This window comes from Uloborus diversus, chromosome 1 (assembly GCF_026930045.1).
Source record: "Uloborus diversus isolate 005 chromosome 1, Udiv.v.3.1, whole genome shotgun sequence".
Taxonomy (NCBI): Eukaryota; Metazoa; Arthropoda; class Arachnida; order Araneae; family Uloboridae; genus Uloborus; species Uloborus diversus.
The window spans coordinates 265,734,946-265,755,027 of NC_072731.1; the positions used below are offsets into that span (position 1 = coordinate 265,734,946).

The window sequence follows — 20,082 nt, forward strand, 5'->3', positions numbered from 1 at the left end:
GGTTCTGCTGTTAACACGTTAAGTGTCATGGACTGAATGGAAAATATAGCTTAGGAACTGGGTGACATTTAATTCAACTTATTTCATAAAGTGAAAAGTCGACAAATTATAAAACAAAAATAGCTGGATATTATTGCAAAATTTTCTTTATTTTAAAGGTGAGCATTTTTATTCTTAGTTAGGACTTTTTAAAATACACAAGTAGTCTTATGTTCTTTAAAATCTACACATTTTGGAACTAATGTTAAGCTGTAAAATAAATATATATTTACAATTTTAAATGGTCATTGAATCTATAAAATATTTTTAATTCGGATTAGCATAAAATACTTTTTATATGTACATCTAACATTTCCATAATAAAATGTAGCAACTTACATTTGATAACACAAGGAAAAGTAATTAACAGTATTCATTTTACCAAATACAGTACAACCTCAATATCTGAAATCTCTCGGGACGGGGGAAAAATTCGAGATATCGAGTTATCAAGATTTTAAAAAAAAATTACACTAGTAACTCTTGATTTACACACACGTACGCTATATGCATTTATATATGTACTATGGGACCACTTCGAATTACGATCAATAAAGTAGTCTTCAATATTTCACTAGATTTGAAATTTTTTAACTGTCGAAAGCGCACAGGATGAGATTTTGAAATGAACAACAATTTCAATTCTTTTTTTCACCTAAAAATTGGAAAATTCTAATTTTATCTTTAACCAGTAACCAGGGTTGGCAAAAAAACCCGTTTTTTTTTAAAAAAAGCCCATGGACCCAGGGTTTTTTAAATAAAACCCAAAAAAACCCAGCTAAAGCTGGGTTTTTTAAAATAAATGTGTTTTTTTTTTGTCTTTTTTTTTTGGGAAAATGTGGGGTACTTGTAGCATATTGTAGCGTAAGTATATGGACAAAGCGCAAAAATTGTCTTGGGGTAAAAAAAGCTGGAAAACAGTTAAAAATGCTGCATTTTCTGAAGAAAAGTATAAAAGACGACAAAACCCAAGAATGGTGAAGTTTCAGATTTTTTAGTTTCCATGATTATCAGCAGTTAAGCCAAAGTTACTTCTCGAGTGTTCTATTGTTCCTTTTTAATTACATTTTTTTTTGCATTTTACTTTATTGTATTTCATTTTGTTATGCAAAACTACTGTAGAACTTCAAGTAGTTTAAATCCTTTTTTACTGAATTCCAGCTTAATCAAGACATTTCTTTGATCTTTATGTTGCCTGTTTTTCTATTTCTGTGTACAGACTAAGAAATATTAAACTTTTTCGTAAGATAATGATAATACTGTACATCCTATTCTGTTTTCTGTCTGACCGTTTGAGAAACCTGTTAATTTCAAAAATATACCTTGTTTATTTGAGATTTGTGATGTGTTGGTTTGTAGGAAATAATTCTCATGAAAGCCATTTAGCTAGAGTAGTTTACTCTGTACAATCTACAGATATTGCGAAAATCAGACGTGACAGTACTTAGCCAAGGTAATTTGAGTTATTTATTGACCAGTTAAAGAAAAAAGTTAAATATATTTATTTAAAACCTTTGAAGTATTTTTTTAATGCCGTCAAGAGTTAAGAAATACTATTTAAGTTCAAAATTCATTTTTTATGTCCATTGTCTGTGGTAAAGAACAAATAAAAAATAAGTTTAAATTGTGAAAGTATTTGAATTAATCAATTTTTTCTAAAAATTTCTCAGAAAATTTAAAAAAACCCAAAAGTGGGCTAATATAATGGGTTTTTTAAATGGGTTTTTTCAAAAAAAAACCCATTGGGTCCAATCCGGCCAACCCTGCCAGTAACCTCACATTCAAAAAGTTCTCAGCAGCCATTTTGTAGGAGTTAAAACAGCTGAATGATGAAAATGAGGAACGCATTTTCGGCTTTCGCTTGAAAACCGACTGACGAAAAATCGAACCCCTTTCCTCAAAGTAGACAACATGTTTGAGAGAAACGCACAAAGATTTTAAACTCTGGGGAAAACACCCCCACCCCCCTCATAACAACACTCCCCTATTATCTTGCCCCAATCCCCTATTCACAAAATTTCCAAGAAAAGGGATGAAAAACGTTAAGCAATTGTCCCTGGAACTGGTCTTACTACAAATATTGCCAAAGCAAAACGACAATTGAAACTTGCTTCTGTGCAAACATTTTGACATACCAAGGGTTTCGAAAAATAATTTTCGAGATAACTATGGAAAATACATAGGGTTTTTTTTATAGAAAATGCTGGGGAAAATTTTTGTTTCGAGATATCAAGGTTTGACTGTATTGCAAAAAGTTCTAATTGTTGCTGTCTTACATAAGTGCTGTTTCCTGAAAAACTTACAATACAATTGTGTATGTGTTCAAAAACTAGAATGAGGAGCTATTGCATGAAGATTTTATTTCGAATGCTTTAATAAAGGACAAGTGTACATAATTTTGAAACAATGTTACCATTTTAAGAAACGCAGAGTTTTCAAATAAAAGCTTGCAAAATCATAAGTGGAAAGAAAATGGTTTACAAACAAAAATATTGCCTCACATTAAAGAAAACCAATTATCCCACAAAAACATTTTATACAATTAAATAAACTTAAGCAAAAACATAACAATTTCACAAAAATATTACTTACAAAACAAAAAATACAGATCTAAAGTCATTTCATACTCTACAACACAAGAGGAACATTTTTTTTTTACACTACAAGTCGTCAAACTAAAAGGAAAAATAATGAACACTATTTCTCCACGTTTTTGTAAAATAAATAAATAAATTATGCAGTGGTAATTAGTTTGAATTTGACCTCAATGTAAAAAATAAAAGCAAAGAAAACAAGCTTCATGGTAGGGAAAAAAAAGATAAAATAATGCCATATTGAATGCTCCGAAACATCCAGGAATATTTTCTACAGTTCATATATATATCTTCTCGGAAATGCATTTCGAAATTTAAGTGAACAGACAATATAATCGTTTGTTAAAAAACTCTGAAGAAATGTTCAAAGAGGCTCCACAGCTCAGAATGGTAAAAGTTGATTCAACTACACTCACAAAAAATTAAGACTTACACAGAAAGGTGAACACTTACAAGTCTCATGATTAATTTACACTGTCTGGTAAATGAAATGTACATTGAATAAATGATAATGGTAATTTACAGTGGTGTTAAAGAGAGCCAAGCATTCGACGTGTCGAGGGAAATGAATATCATGAAGTTTTTTGCTATGTACAAATGATCATCTCTCCAACGTGTCCATCCTTGGCTTCTTCTTGTGTGAGATGGAATAAGTTACACTGATCCAAACTTGATTCGTCGCAGTCCGACGCAGACTTCGAATATCTCCGAGAGCGCAGTCACGATCAAGAGCACAGTACGGAGATTTATTCAAAAGCCGTCGATGAAACCGAGAACACAGCATAAGATGAAGCCCGTATCAGGGTTGGCTTTCTGCCGGCAGAAACTACTTCTTGCCGTGCCAGTGGCAGAAAACTGGTTATAACCGGCTAAAACCGGCAGAAACTGGCAAAAACTTAAAATTGTCTTAAAAAACTAAATGATATTTGTTTAGGTAAACTAAAAAATTAAACTTCATTTCATCATTATAAAAAATGTTATGCTAGTGCCCTTGATTTAGTTCAGAAAGGGAAATTTTCATTTGCTGATGCTCGTAATATTTGGATTAATCTAACAAAGGACGAAAATCATATGGGTTCTTAGAATAGAGGAATGACGTACAGAATTACACTGGCATTACTGTTTGTAATTTTCTCGCAAATAAGCTTCATCTAAGTTGCTTGTGATTAAAATTATCATGTGCTTCAAGAAGAAAGTGTCAAATTTTACTTCCTAATATTAATCTAGATTTTGTACTTAATATCACAGCTTTGCAAAACAAATTGGCCCCACTTCTCGAAACTCATTTTTCCAGTCGAACTTTTACCACTACCCGAGTTACTACATGATGGACCACTTTAAAAAAATTATACAATTTGAAAGTTTCATGAATATTGCTTGTTCCTCGATGCATTGCCTGCTGGCTCTTCTGTTGCAAGAATATTCTAAAGTTTTTCATTCGTGCATATTAAATTGAGAAACTATTCAGTTTTGGAGCAACCTTTTCCAAGAAGCAACTGCAGAGTCCAAACAATGTAACATTTGATTCTGAATTGTAATAATATTGTAAATTAAACTATGCTTTGGTTAACAGTTAATTATTTTTTCGATGCATTTTCTACTGTCTGTCAATAGTTTTTTTTTTTTTTTTTTTTTGTCATTTTGAGAGTTTTTGCCAGTTTCTGCCGAAAATGTGGCGGAAAGTGGTTTTTGCCATGCCGGTTTTAACCGGTTTCTACCAGTGGTTTTAACTGCCCCGGCAGAAACTTGCCAGCCCTGGCCCGTATACAAAATGCAGGCGAATCTTCGAGAAACGTATATCGACGCACTTTCTTTCACAAAACCCTGAAGCGCATGTTAAATGCCAGCGACCGAATCGAGAAAAAGTTGCTGCTGTGTTCCACAATCTTGTGCTCATGGCTCAGTGCTTCCTAAGGCCAGATTTGGTAAATAAGGTTAAGTAGTCAACCAGTTCATTCCGAATCGCTGCTGTCGGAAGAGCTACTCGAGCTGCTGCTTGTACTGCTGTCGCTTTCTGTAGTACTGGTACTACTGGCACTGAGGCGACTCGGGCCACCGGCAACGTCATTGTTGGTACTGTCCGCATCTAGGGACGGAAAAGAAAAAAAAAAACATAAATAATAATAAAGTAATTAAAGAGTAGTGAAATTTCAAGCACAACTGAGGAAGTGAGAAGCAAGGGAATGCAAGTGGACTATTTTAAGTTTCGAGTAAAATGTGTTTAAAGCTCAAATCTACTAGTACCATCTCTTGGCCCAAGACAGACGAGAGATTCGGAACTCCAGCGCTCGAATACGCTACCTTGCGGTGATTTACAAAACTGCAAATGAAACTAAAACATTGCCTCGTTGCGTTCCACGTGTGTCTGTTGACGTAAACACAGGCAGTTTGTTCTGAGTATTTATTAACGCAATCGATGTGTCTTAGTTTGCTTTCAGCTACAGAAATTAATTCGTCCCTTGGTAGTATTCTCGAGCTTCTCAAAATAATGTTAGTTTTCATTATTTCCTTAATAATTGGTGAAAGCGAAAATTCTGGATTAACAAACTTGGATAACGTTATACAAGGTAAACAATTTTATTGTTTTGTATGAATTTGTAAGAATATGGGGTTTTTTTTAATCTTAAATTAATTAAACTTACCATATTTTACAGCAGCATTTAGTTGGAATGGACAGTATGCAAAATATTTTCTTGAATATATTATCGTAGAACAAAATGAATAACCGAGAAAGAATTTACTTTATTCCTTTTATTCTCAGCTGAAAGGTTTCGCCAAATTTGTTTAGGGTTATAGTTTTAGTATAGTGCGAGCAAAGTAGCCTTGGCGAGATTTCGCGTTTTTAGTTAAACCATTTTTAATTTTTATCATGAGTGGAATAAAATGGTAGTAAGATTACAGAATTCGATAAGTGAAAAGAAATAATGGTCAATCAACTGAAAAGAAAACTACCACCATATATCCGTGAGAATTTTGTTGATAATTTGCATAACATGACACAATTAAATCGTAACTCAGAAATTAGAAAAATCGAAACAGAAAATTTTTAAATGAACCGATTTGGGAATTCGAGAGAAATAACTCAGCAACAAATGCAAAACAATAAGCGCTAGCCAAGCAAGGCAAAGAAGTATCATCTTCTTTCGATAATAATTTGTAATGTCATATTGAATTTTCTAGCATTAATTGTTGTTCTTGTCAGGCTACAATTATTTAGTTTTATCAAGAATTGATAAATATCGAATTCAACATCGTGGAAATAGCTGCTTAGAACTACGAACTACGTAGTTTGCATTAATGTTTGACGTTTAGTAATGCTTCTTGAATTCTCATTTCTTTCTACGTGGGCCAGAATATCCACAAGACTTTGAAAATTAATTTAAAAAGAATAAAGCGAAAAAATCATACGTACGAACAAAGATCACAACATTTTTAGCATTTTCTTCGTTACCATGTGCGTTTGTTTTAGTTTTTAAGTCCGCCATTAGACAGTGACTTCAGTGCCCCCTATAGTTCGTTGGAGTTGCGAATTCACAGACGAGATATTTGTACTGGTTAGCTCCAAATTTTTAATTTTTCCACTTGCGTTCCTTTGCTTCTCACTATCTCAACTGTAGCAAAGAAATTACAATTGGCCATTATGATGAAGCCTAGGATAGATTTTTAGGCATCATAACGAGTAATTTAGGTGCCATTTGCAATGAATTTAATATCCCATTAACTGGCCTGCATCATATATATTAGGTGCCGGATGATTCAAATTTTTGGCACACTAGATCAGCGTTTCCCGAAGTGTGTTCCACGGAATCCTTGGGTTTCACCACGAGCTGGCCGTTGCATACATTTATTTTCCACCAGTTTCAATTAAAAATGAAATAATCAATAACAAGGATCTAAAATGTCACTCCAGATTGAAGTAGTAGTCATCACAGTGTTTTGCATCGCCTTGCCAACGCGATCAAGTAATTACCATCTGACTTGAGGAAAGTTCATGATGAAGCGTCAAAAATAGTTTATTTTGTCACATCTCGTTTTCTTCAGTCAATTCAAAAATTCATGAAGACATGGGTAGGCAGCACAAATCAGTAATTTTCCATATGAAATATGCTGGCTATACGAAACAAAAGTTTAAAAGGTTGTATGAACTTCCAAATGAAAACTGGAGCAAAAGGAATTAATATTTTCTAAAGTTTTTAACGTTTTACGCAAGGAACGACGGCTATAAATATTTTGTCCCATTTGCTGTGAAAGACAAAATGACAGTGTTAAAAAGAACACTGTATTTTCGTGTTATCTGCCTAATCTCTATGGAGTAAACGCTTTAGCGATACTAACATTAGAACAACTGAAGTATGCTGTATACCTAGGAGGACAGTGTGTCCCCTGCCTGATTTTCGAGTGAGTTCTTAAAAAAAAAATTTGTTCTTGGGTGAGTCCACATGCCGCATGTTTCTTCACAAATGACTAAGAACTGATCCCATAATAATTTCTGTGATGGTATCTCTACAAGTAAAATTGTTAAGTTTCTTGTTTAAAAAGTGATCCCTACAGTCTGGCTGGTGAGCGGTTGCCAGTATATCACTTTTGGAATTCCACCCGACTGCAAAAATAGGAAGATAAGAGAGAAACTAGAGTGAACAGCACTTTTTCATGCTACAGTGAGTCGGATAAAGGAAGTTTCCCCTTTTTGTTGTAAAATACCATTGTAGCCCCTCTTGACTTTCTAGGTAAAATGTGGTTCAATATTTACACTTCTGTGAGGCTAACGACTAAGTGATTAAATAAGCATGCAATACAGGGTCAAATGATGAAAAGTCAGAAACTTCCATTATGTAGTTAGTTCGATTTATTGAAAAACAAAATATGCGATGGGCCACACAGGTCCCTACCGTCTTTCTAGTGTTAAAAACCATTACTGATACATTGAGAAGAAATAAAATGGAGGGAGAGAAGACATTTTTACGTGAATCAAAGACTCCAAGTCACGTGATACATTTTAAAGCAAAGCATTGGAAGAAATCAAGTTTCTCTCGCTAGTTCCACGCAAAACGTGTCAACCATTCGTCGTTCTTGAGTCACATGACTTGAGATCGTTGCCCAAGCTTATGCTAAGCCAATGATTGGACTTGTTCCCTCTATTTACATTCCTGCTCTAAGGTTTTAATTTAGTTTTTTAATTAATGAAGTGCACAAGAAATACTAGCGAGTTTAAAGAAAATTTAAAATACAGTAAATTTTATAGCACATTGTACTACAAACTTAGATACTATTAACAACCAGAAAATATTTGCTTGAAGGGGTTTCAAATTAACATCAATTCAAATGCTCTTAGTTTAAAATACTAATAGAAAAAATACCTTTTTTATTGGACTTCTTTGGTGGCTGCCCCAATTGTCCACTAACATCTTGCAATCGCTTTTCAAGTTCTTGCTTTTTTTCTCTCATGTGCTCTTCTTTGGACTTTCCAGCAGTTTTATTCCTTGCTGCTATAAAATGTGATAAATTATAAGCAAGCAAACGAATAACAAGCGAGAGAGAGAGAGAGAGAGAGAGGGAAAAAATAAATTTCGTTGGTCGCTTTTTTTTTTTACTCTATGCACTAAATAATTTTTTAAAAAATGTTAAAAATCAACATATTTTTTATGGATCTTTCTATACCTTTAGCTCATTAATTTACTTTTGAGAGGTGGTATTGAGAAATATTTTAAAATGTTGTTGATCTAGTCACCCTCTGGCCAGTGGCAACCACTAACAAAAGTAACAGTATATTAGTGGAAGTTACTTTGCTTTTTTTTGTTTTGTTTTCCTTGCACTAATTTTGGTTCTTTTATCAAAAAATGACAAGTTTGGAATTCAATTTTAATATTGAGCAACACTGACAAATGATGTGGTAAAATCACATCTTTGTTAGTTGAAAAAGATTCCAGAGGGAGATTGGACAGAGAGTAAATGGCAGCAATAAATTAAACTTTTTTTCATTTTGAGGTTTTTTTTCTTAAGCCCCCCCCCCCCAGCAAAGTTTAAGCTACATGCCTGTTACAATATTTGTTTTCATTTTTTTGGGTTGGTAAAAAGGTTCAAATGATAATTTCTAGAACTTTTCTTCAGATCTTAGATAGAAAGCTAGAAAAACTTTGAAAAAATACTTACTGTAAGGTTTTCTAGGTTTTTTGCGTAGACAAGATGCCACATAAGCCTCTAGCTCTCTTAGTGTTGAAGGTTTCAAGGTCTCAAAATCGATTTCAATTTCATCAGGGTTAGAATCTCGTAAAGAAGGTTCTCTTGATTGTATGATATGGACTACTCTTCCTAATTTATCACCTGGAAGAACAAATAAGAGAATTAGCTACGGTTGTTCAGGCACATCAATTTTGTCGCAACAACCTGTTCAGTACCAACGGAAAGAGGAAGAAGTATTTTCCCAGGCCCACTCTATGCAGGAATCTGTGCGCACGGGCAATTTTCGTAGTTGAGCCTAATTTTATCAGCTCAAAATTCCAGGTTAATAAATGTCGACTTAAGCTATTAAATACCAATACAACATATTTTTAATGTAAATAAACCTACTTTATGAACCGAATAATGTTTAAAAAAGTTATCAATGATTCTAATTGATAGTTGGGTAAAGTTAAGACAAATTTAAAATTTAATTGCCACAGAATGAAGACTATTAAAATACTAAAAGATCCCAGATGCATTGTGAAAAATACTTATAATTTCTAGCTAACCATGGCATTTTTTTTTTTTCAAAAGAAACAAAATAAAATGTAATGACATAAATCAGAACTTTATGGTTTTTGTATGAATATATTCCTTCTGTTTGGTAGACTTATTACAATCAGTCTCACAAAAATGAGCTAAAAAAATTTCCGCAACCAAAAAAGAGGTCAAGCTAACTTCTGACTTTGGGATAATAAACTGCAAATCTAGAAAAATAAAACATGTAAGTTTCATATGTGCTTCAATGCAATATTCAATAAAAGGTATAGGGGCATTCCAAGGTATTTTTGACATTTATGTAGAGTCCGTAACGTGACCTTTTTTGCCATAACTTTTTAATTTACTGTTTGATTAGCATATTATTTTATTTTGATCTTTTCCTACCAACACACCAGCTCAAATTAAAATAATTTGCAAATCTAACGGTAAATTAAAAAGTTATGGCAAAAAAAGGTCACGTAACGGACTCTACATAATGTCCAAAATACCGTGGGATGCCCCTATATGAAGTTAAAAAAGGGCAGTTCAGGAGAAAACCACACAGGATAGACCAAAATAAAAGGTCAAGACAATCCACAATTTTTAGCATCAAACCAGGTGCATTTATATGGAAACCTGGCGGGACAAAATTATATAATTGAGTCGATGTTACATTTAATGACAACTTATTTTTGACCAAAATGAAAATTTCAATCTTAGTTTTAAATGCTAATAATAAATATTCTTAATAATATTTACCTGGTAGTTTATTGATGTCTAAGCTAAGTTGTCGTTTCTCATCGTAAGACATTGGCTTTGCATTATCTTCATCTTCACTATCAAACTGAGGTAGAGGTTTGTTCTTTTTAGAAGACTTATTATTAGTTCGTTGCCTCTTATTTTGATTTTGAACTTTATTATTAGGAGTAAGCGCTTTATTAGCATTGTTCTTCTTAGTAGCTTTGGTCTGCTTAGGTACAGGAATAGCAGGAGATACCACTGTGGTTGCTTCCACGGGAGGCATTTCTTCTTCCACTTTAATTTCTTTTACTTCCTCTTTCACTTTCTTCCGCCTTTTCTTTTTCTTTTTATCTCTTTTCCTACTTTCCGCTGCCAGGACACTAATCTGTTCTGTCACTTTTTTTAACTGCAAAAGGAAAATTTTATCAAAGATGCAATATTTTACTCTATAACATAAAATTATATTATATAATAAAAAACATAAAATTGGAAAGATGGACTTCTAATGCAGGATGACAGTGGTGTTATCATTTAAAGTTACTTTAAAACATGGTACAAGTAACTTTTGACTGTACCTGGGTCGTAAAGGGTGCTATGCTACAAAAAAACTCTCCAGGGGCTCTGCTGAAAGTTTTTTTTCTGCGATAATTTATTCACTGGATTGTTATTTCTGGAGTTTGTAAAATGAAAATTTGTTCCTTATAGTTTTTGCATTTTTGACTTTTAACATACAGCAGCTTTTAAAAGAAAATTTTTTAAAATTATTTCAAAATGGATATACAGCCTCTTACCTTTCAAGTACAAAATTTACCTATACCGATATACAAAACAGTTCATTTTTAATTTTTTTTGTAGATGTTTTAACAAAACCTTCAATTGCTGGAAACTAAGTCAGCATGATTTACACCACTCTCATGCTCGAATCATACCATACATAGTTCAGTAGGAAACATCATAAATGTGCATAACAGATGCAACAATTTTAAATAATTGATTTTCAATAAAAATAGCTCACATAGCTCACTTCTACAATTATTCTAAGCCTGGATGATTAAAAATAGAATGGGGAGAAAAAAATCAAGAAACCATATCGGAGAGGATTTTAAAGGGAATTTGAACTCTTACAACTGATCAAAAAGTTCTGTACAATGGTCAAAAGAAATGCACATGGAAACTCAAACCATGAGTCAAAAATTAAGGCCTTTTAGCAATCTTTTAGTCTGCAATATTTTTAAAGCAAAGAGATCATATTAGAGAGCATGGGAGCCTTGCATATAAAAACAAGTTTCACTAATAACACTAGGAGGTATGACACACTATACAACTAACCTGTTCCTGAAGCATTTTCAATTTCTTTTCTCTTTCTTCTTCGCTATCTTCCGATCCACTAGAACCAGAAGAATCTGAAGACGCATCACTTGACATGCTTTGAGTTGAATCTTCTGTCTTTTCATTTTGAGAATTCGTACCAACATCATTGCACGGTGGTTCATCAGGCATCTTTGCATATTTCATTTCAAACACATCCTAAAGATGAATAAATGTTAAACTGAAGGATGTCACAAATGATGAGTTAGCTCAATAGCCAGATACTATTTTTTTCGACTTAAAAACACAGCTTTAAAAACAACAGTAATACAGTATTTTATTATTTTTTAAAGTTTTAATCAAACCATTAAGTTCTAACACCATGATCCTTTTTATATTTCTTAAAGGGTAATGAGAACCCATTAATTCCAGTTTTAGGGGGGAAAAACACAATAAATTTTGATAATGCTTTTAGTAATTGTTCATTTTATGTCTAGTAAACGCATCCATCACACATGAATTTAATTTTTTCTCTCGTTGAATTTCCTATTTTATTTTTACGGTACATTTTCTACCAACCTGCGTTTGTATATTCTGAACACATTTTTAATTTGCAAATTATACATTCGTTGCTTGATAGAAATATATATCGTAAAGAAGGCTCATATGCAAGTCACAATGTAAATCAATTTCATAATAACAATTCTAGACATCTTTTGAACGTATATTTTTCAGTAGTAAAGAAATACTAGTATAGTATTTTGTGTAATACAGGTGGAACTCATGCAATAATGCAGGGCAAGGAACTGTTCTTGTGGAAAGTTGCATCATCAAATGATTCAATTTTTGAAAGAAACCAAAGGGAGTAAAAATCCCACTGGAAAAAAAGAGCATAGTTGTACCCCAGAGGAGCAATTCTTCCATGTCAAGATTGCAAGTGTCTTATGTTCTCCTAAGTATGTATTGTGCGTACACTAGTAATCTTACGGAATGAACAAATTTACAAGGATTTTGAGCGATAATGGATCAGCCTGCCCTCAGGGATCAGGGTACTCCATTCTGAGGAAAAATTTCCCTGCATTTTCCCAGTATGAATCTGCAACATTATAAACAAGCGAACCCTAGTGTTTGAAAAGGAACATAAATATCCCTATAGTTTACACGGGGGGGGGGGGGGAAATAAATTAAAATAACAAGAAATAAAGAAAAAACTGAAATAATAGCATAGCAATTGAATTTATGAAACTTTTTAGTTAAAGAAAAAAGATCTATCTTTACAATTCATTACTAGGACTTTATAAGAGAAAAAAATGCATAAGTAAGCAGAAAAATAAATATTGGTCACTAATTTTATGCTCTCTAAATTAAATTAGCATAAAATTCAAGACTTATGTCAAAGGAAATAATTAATAATTTTTGCTTTCATGATAGACATTTTAATATTTACTTGAACAAAAAAGAAAAAGAACTAAAATTACCATTTTTTTATTCTGTTAATGATTTAAAAATATATTATTTGGTAGTTTATATTATATAGGGCATTGATTTTTACAGCTTCAATACAAACAATTATATAGTCTCCTGCATTTTCCCTGTTCCTTCAGGTTTCCCTATGGTGTGGCAACCTTGTCCTTGCAGGGTTCATACCCTTTAGGCAGAAAAAAATTCAAGCACTTTTCAAGTACTTTTCAAGGTAAAAAATTTTGTTTTCAAGGCAATATCATAAATTTGTACTAAAAATATTGTATGCAGATTTCATTTACTACAAACACATAGAAATAAGGCAATAATACAAAAAAGTATAGGAAAACAAAATTGCTTTTTCTACAACGAGAGACGTTTTGATGAAAGATCTACTGCGTTGAAAGTTTTTCTGAAAATGTTTGAAACGTTTGGTCATAAAGAGAAGCAGATACCAAGAGGTTTAATTTTGAGGTTTTTCAAAGGTTGCAGCAGTCAGAGGTTTGCATATTTTCAAGAATCAGCAAATTAATACTATATAAAAAAAAAACTTTCATAAGTGCTTTTAACTTTTATGGGAAGAAACTAAAATACCCAAGTTCAATGGCATTGCCAGAAAGGAGTTTTTGAAGTCACCCCCCCCCCCCCGGTTTCAACATTTATTTCCAATATCTATACAGTGGTTTATTACACTATAAGGGCGGTTAGGACAAAAACACTATCCAGAAAGTTATTTCAGTTTGCACTATTAAGTTCTAAAAATATCAGGTTTGCAAATCATTTATAAGTATGCAAATCAATTATTCGTATGTATTTATTAGCTGTTCAGCCAATGAGGCATTTCAACTGTCCTCGAGTAAATTTAAAAATTAGGAAGCAAGAAAAGTTTATGAAAGTCCACAGTCCAGTCTCTACACCTCAAAATATACAAAAGCAGCTTAAGCAGTGATAAATACTCTGAATGCAAACTTGAGCCTATTCAGCTTTCATTGATTAACTTGCAATAGACAATAAATGTGCAAGTTCAGATTTATAGAGCCATATTTCGAAATTGAAAAGATTCACAAGAAGTTGACATATATTATGACAAAAGTAGTTTTATTTTGGGAAAAAATGGGTTATTGTTGAAATTAGAATTTAAATTTAGAAAGGCAATAATATTCAGGTGTAATTCTGATTTGTGAGTTCATAAAAAATTACCTGAAAGTTTCAAAGAGCAAAATGGGGCGGGGGGGGGGGGGGGGGAATAATTTTTAAAACTAAGCCCCCTATTACTTGAATATACATATGTACAACAATAACTTTTGCTATGCATACAATTCATAAAATAGTTTATTAAGTCAAAATATTCTGCATAGAAATACCATGCCCAGTGCCTGTTGATAACCAGCAACAGGCACTGGGCCTAGCTAGGCTGGTACTGGTCAATTTATTAGATCCAAATGAAGATGAATGACCCTCCTTAAGCTATCTACCCCTTTGCTGATTAAAGCCTCTTTCAGTAAGCTCCAAGTACCCACAACCTGAATAAAGTAGTAATTTTGAACATTTGAGGAAAAGGGGAAAATTGGAGACATAGGGAGGTAAAAGTATAAAAACGAACACTACACGATTTCAAGTGAATAATCATAACACAACCACCCCTGTTATACACCTTATTTATTTTAGCAGACATAAAAAAATGATGTACTTATAAATAAAATTATATAAATCAACTTTATATTTAAAATACAAACTTTAAGTTAATTTGTTAGGTGCTCAACTGCTGAAATTTAAATTTTTTTTTTTTAAATCTGTTATGACCAAAAATTAGGTAAAGATAATCATTCAAAATTGCAAAAATAAATAAACAAATAATTAAACAAGACCAAGGTAATAAATTCTTTAACTCTTTAGTTATTAAAATAAAAAATAAAATAAGCTAATCTGATGTAGCAGTGTCAAAATAACTACTAATTGCCAAAAATATAAAAATATTTACAAATACAAAAGGATTGAAATCTCAAACAAGGGAAGCAAATTTTCGCGAATTAAGTTTAATGTTGTCATATTTCCCATAAAATAAACTTATATTTTACTGAAATTAATCATAAAATATGCCAATCTACGGTAGCAAATATGAAAATAACATTCGATTAGAGAATATATTTAAATATTTGCAAGATGCAAAAAGATTGAAATTTCAAACACGAGAAGCAATTTTTCGCAAAGTCTGACTTTGTTCGACGTGGCATGTTTCCCATGAAATAAATTTATTTGTTTTTTATTAAAATTAAACAAAAAATATACTAATCTAAGGTAGCATATGCGAAACTAACATTTGATTAGCCAAAATATTTAAATATTTGCAGGATGCAAAAAGATTGAAATTTCAAACACAAGAGCAATTTTCCGCGAAACCCGAGTAAGTTCAATGTTGTCATGGTTTCCAAATTAATATCTTTGTTAATTAATGAAATTAAACAAAAAAAAATAAACTAATCTAAGGTACCATATGTCAAAATATCTTTCGGTTGTAAAAAACATCAAAATATTTACAAGATGCAAAAGGATTGAAATCCCAAACACGGAAGCAATTTTTCGCTATGTTGCATACTGAACACATGTTCAGAAAATTGCATTGGTGAAATACTTTTTTAAAACTTCTAAGCACAATTCGTTGATTTTTGAGAGAATTTAAGCACTAAGAAACTTTTTCAAGGTTTTAAAACTTTTTCAAGGTTTTCAAGCACTTGAAAATGAACTTTTTTTTTTCAAGCACTTTTCAAGGTTTTTCAAGGGCGTACGAACCCTGCCTTGGTAGAAAAATTATGCAGTAGCTAAGATAAAGGAAACAATATGATTCATTTTGGCGGATTGTTTTCAGAGAGATATAAAGATAGAAGTATTAATTGATGCAGATGTAATTAGTCACAACAACTAATTTTTTCCCAACCTTGAGTAAAAAAAGATTAACATAGAAATCCTTTTCAAAGGTCTTAAAGTCTAATAGCATGAATCCAAAATTAAAGAAAAAACTTACTTGCAGCTTTCTTGCCATAGCTACTACTTCATGATCAGGTGGATTATATTTATAACAATTTGTAAAAACAAGTCTAACATCGCTGGCAAAGTCATCCGGAGAATTATACTCATGATTGTCCAATTTTGTCTAAGGAGGGGAAAAAAAACCCAAAACATTTTAAAACAAAAATAATTAAAAAATACCATAGCAAGTTAATAATTGAAAATTTGAATTATATTTTGGTATATGTGAATTATATCACAGGATGTATGAGCATCCCGGCTGCCAAGAAAACCATTTAATAACTACAGGGACAACAATTTGTTGCAAAGCAACAGGGAAAGTGTTGTATGAATGTAAAATGGAAACAAATACTGACACAAAATCTAAATTTGACACAACATTACCACTTTGAATTTGGTTGAATGAAGATTTAAAGCCACACAATCATTTTTTTCTCCTGTGTTACAGGTGTTTTATTGAACTGAAAAAGTTGCTTTTGATATATTTTTTGGCATATACAAAATAGGCAATCCCTTTTTTTACAACCAGCATTATGAACATTTTTACTAATAAAAGTTTGGTCAAACATCACCAGTAATGGCACCCTTTTGAAGTTTCCATTTAATGTCTAAGTTAGCACTTTCCTTACTGTTTTCCCAATATTGTTTACTTTTTCAAAAAGTAGCTCTGTTTGAAAATGAAATTTTAAAATAATTTGTTTTAATCCTTTATAAACTAAATAGCATTTCCCCAAATTGTCCCGAATATTCTTAGCATGCTGATTTTGTCTTATATTCAGGAAGTAGTTTTAAGAGAGAAAAAGATGTGATATACATTTTTTTTTTTGAAGAAAAAAAAGTATAAACTATTGTTATAGACAGCTGCATCTGGAATGCTTCAGGCCAGAGTTCGCCAAAGCAGGTGCAGCCTGAAAACCCCTGCTACACTTCATGGCTGCACCATACTCTAAACTGTAACCACATCTGTACATATATAAGATGTCTCCCCCTCATTACATACAAGATTCATTGTCACTTAATTGGTATACATTTCAGCAAAATTTTGTTTCCCTGTCCATACAGTTTCAAATTAGACACAAAACTTTTTTTTGAGTCAATGTGCTGCTGAGCATAAATAACAGTTACTTTCTTTTCAAACGAATATTTCATACGCTTTTCAACGAATGGTCTGGCTATACATACCTTGACGGTACCCAAATCCATCGGATGCTTAATAACTTCATGATAGTCCGGCAAATCAAGAAGTTGTGCATCAACTGGTTTGTAAAATGGCCAAGCATAACCCTGTAAGGAATCAGAGATTCATTATCTTATAACAATATAGCTTAATAGGATGAAAATGTAGCATTTCTAATGATGTCAAATCAATTGACGCTGCACTGTTTACAATAAAACAGAAGCTAAAGAAGAGTTGGCAGAATTGATTCAAGCATACAAAAAAGTCGAGGGTTGATTCAGATTTTATTAGGAGGTCCTAAATCGAGATCTTGGTTAATCTGAAACTGAACCGCCCTCAAGAAGCACTTCAAAACTCAAATTTATTTTGGATAAAAAAAACCCAGACATGTGACCCAAACAGGATGTAAAATACTGAAATTGCAGGGCTGTTAACTAACACAACATTGAACTACACCTGAAAGCTCTCTCATGTATTTTTGCACCTATTAGCAAGCTATTTTAAATGGATGCATGAAATTAGCTGGTATTTGGCTCCCTCAAAAAATACTGAATTCAGTAAAAATACTGAAAAATCACATGTCTGAAAACCTTTTGACATTTATTTCAATAACTTGACAGTGTACGCATAATGAGTGAGACAACACTTTTCTCTAATCTCATATGTTATTTACTTCCTTTTGGGATGATTAAACAGAAATTGTCAATGTCTCATTTTAGTATCTCCATTTTCTCATCCTGTATTACAGAAGGATAAAACAGAGATTAGTAGAAAATCAGAAAAAAAGCAGGAAATATATATATACAGGGGTCTGGCCAGAGCAAATTTGGGTCCGTTAACGGACCCTTCACAAAAATCCGATCAACCAAAACGGACCTTTCACAAAAAACCGATCAACCAAAACGGACCTTTCACAAAATTCTGGTAAACAAAAACGGATCTTTCACAAATTGTTTATTGAAAGAGCAAATCTCAAATTAGAATAATACAGCATATTTAAAGTTAAATTAGAGGAATCAACTTATACAAAATCAGCTAATTTTGCAAAAGGAAAAAAAAAATTGGCACTCTTGTGATGCTCCTGCAAGCCATAAATAATTACTACCGCCAAATAAATATAATGCCTGTTGTTGGTTTCTTTGAAAGAAATTAGCAGCTGAAAGTCAGTTTGGTTTAATATTTTGCTTGTTTGTTTTATGCAGCGGTGTTGTTGTAAACTTCTTTGGAAAAGCATCAACATTCTCTGAATAGGCGTAGTAAGCACTTTTCTCCCCACTCATGATTTAATCAACAATAATATACAGCGAAATGAATTTAGAACTACAAAGGATAGTATGGGTGGGGCGGATGTGATCGCTTCAGATAGGGTTACAAAATTTAAACTTATCGCCACTTAGTGTCTGGTGGTGCGATGTTAAACTGTTATTTTGGGTTTGAGTTATATGGGTTTGGTTTTTCGATACTAAAAAGGATAATTAACTTTAAATAAACTTTTATTTACCGTTATTTTTTTCTATAGATGTCTACATTTTGAAAAACGCTATCTTTTTACATCCGATATGAGAATCATATTTCATTCTTTTTTTCAAGCTAACTTCGCTTTATTAGGATGCAAATAAATGAAAAGTCTCTTTATTTTTAAATGCTTAACTCCTGCCTAATTTTTTTTCTTACAGTTATTTTAAATACTATACAAAAAACATTTCTAGTATAATTTAACATGATGTAGAATGGTAGATAAATATTGATACTTGAGGGGTGCCCATCTCCCAGGGAGCGATGCCTCCCCCCTCTCTTCAAGTACTAGAAAAACACTCCAGAATGATATTCTCAACAGAAAAGAGAGAAAACACTCAACTTTAAGTGTCAATGATGCAGTTTCCACCACCTCAAGAGTCTAAACTTTCGTTTTTACAAGAAATTTTTTTTTTTTTAATTATTTGATTTTTCACAAAAATAATTGATTTTTCACACAATTATTTTATTTTTCACAAAAAACTGACCCTGTGAAAAATCCTGGACAGACCCCTGATATATATATACACATATATATTTTTTAAAATTTGATAAAGCAAAAACTTTTTAAGCTGAAAAAACTAGAAAACTAAATTTCTCAAAGGGGTAAATTTTAAAATTAATAAAAATAAACAAATTTGGAATGGATTAGAGATAAGATTTGTTTTGAAATTTCAGGAATTCTATCCTATTTCCCACAGCTATAAATGTTTATAATTACTCAATATCCTAGCCATACTGAATAATAGTCAAATTTTGGGCAGATATTGGCAACTTTTGATTACATTTTCTTAGTGCAATTTCTCAGCCAGAAAAACTAAATTATTGCTACCCGTAAATTAGTAGATATCAAAATGATTCTAAATTATAAAACATTAGTTTAAAAACTATTAACAATACCTGACATATTTCCATCTATTAAGAAATTCTAACATTTATGAATACACACACATTTATAGACACACACACAATATATATATATATATATATATATATATATATATATATATATATATATATATATATATATATATATATTATATATATATATATTTAAAGTAAGAGAAATTTATTTCACAATCATAATGAATGAACTCAAAACTTACAGCATGTTTCTTGGCAAAAAGCTCTTTTAATACTGTGCTGCAATATTTTATTTGCTCTGTTAAACGTCCTTTTTTTGGCTTCACACTTGGTTGCTGAAACATCATTTAGTAATGCAATATACCATTTCATTACAGGCAAAATAGTTTTCAATTAAATAACAATGAGCTCAATCAATTAAATTACAAACAAGCAAACTTTGATATTTGTATCTGATATCTTCATTTACCCTAGCGTCAATGACCGCATACCTTTTGCGACTTTTATACACTTTTCTTTTTCTAAGTCTTGGCAAAATTTCTTTTAATCCGTTATTTATATGAATCTGAACTAAAGAAAGCTGTAACCATATTTTCAGAAACATTTTTTTTTTTGGGGGGGGGGGGAGTTTTTTAGCATTGAAATTTTTTATACCTA

General features: G+C 31.9%; 1 protein-coding gene across 1 annotated transcript in view; it reads right to left on the minus strand.

Annotated features, from left to right (window-relative positions):
* Positions 1-4,415: 4,415 nt before the first annotated feature.
* The window catches only part of LOC129234265 (bromodomain-containing protein 3-like), a 38,109-nt gene continuing 22,442 nt past the window's right edge, over positions 4,416-20,082 (minus strand). Inside the window, exons 9-16 of the mRNA XM_054868260.1 lie at positions 19,668-19,760; positions 17,052-17,153; positions 15,865-15,993; positions 11,403-11,600; positions 10,092-10,479; positions 8,784-8,954; positions 7,991-8,119; positions 4,416-4,719 (exon numbers count right to left, since the gene is read on the minus strand). Coding sequence (XP_054724235.1) covers positions 4,586-4,719; positions 7,991-8,119; positions 8,784-8,954; positions 10,092-10,479; positions 11,403-11,600; positions 15,865-15,993; positions 17,052-17,153; positions 19,668-19,760 — 1,344 coding nt within the window. The 3' untranslated portion in view covers positions 4,416-4,585. The remainder of the gene's footprint in view (positions 4,720-7,990; positions 8,120-8,783; positions 8,955-10,091; positions 10,480-11,402; positions 11,601-15,864; positions 15,994-17,051; positions 17,154-19,667; positions 19,761-20,082) is intronic.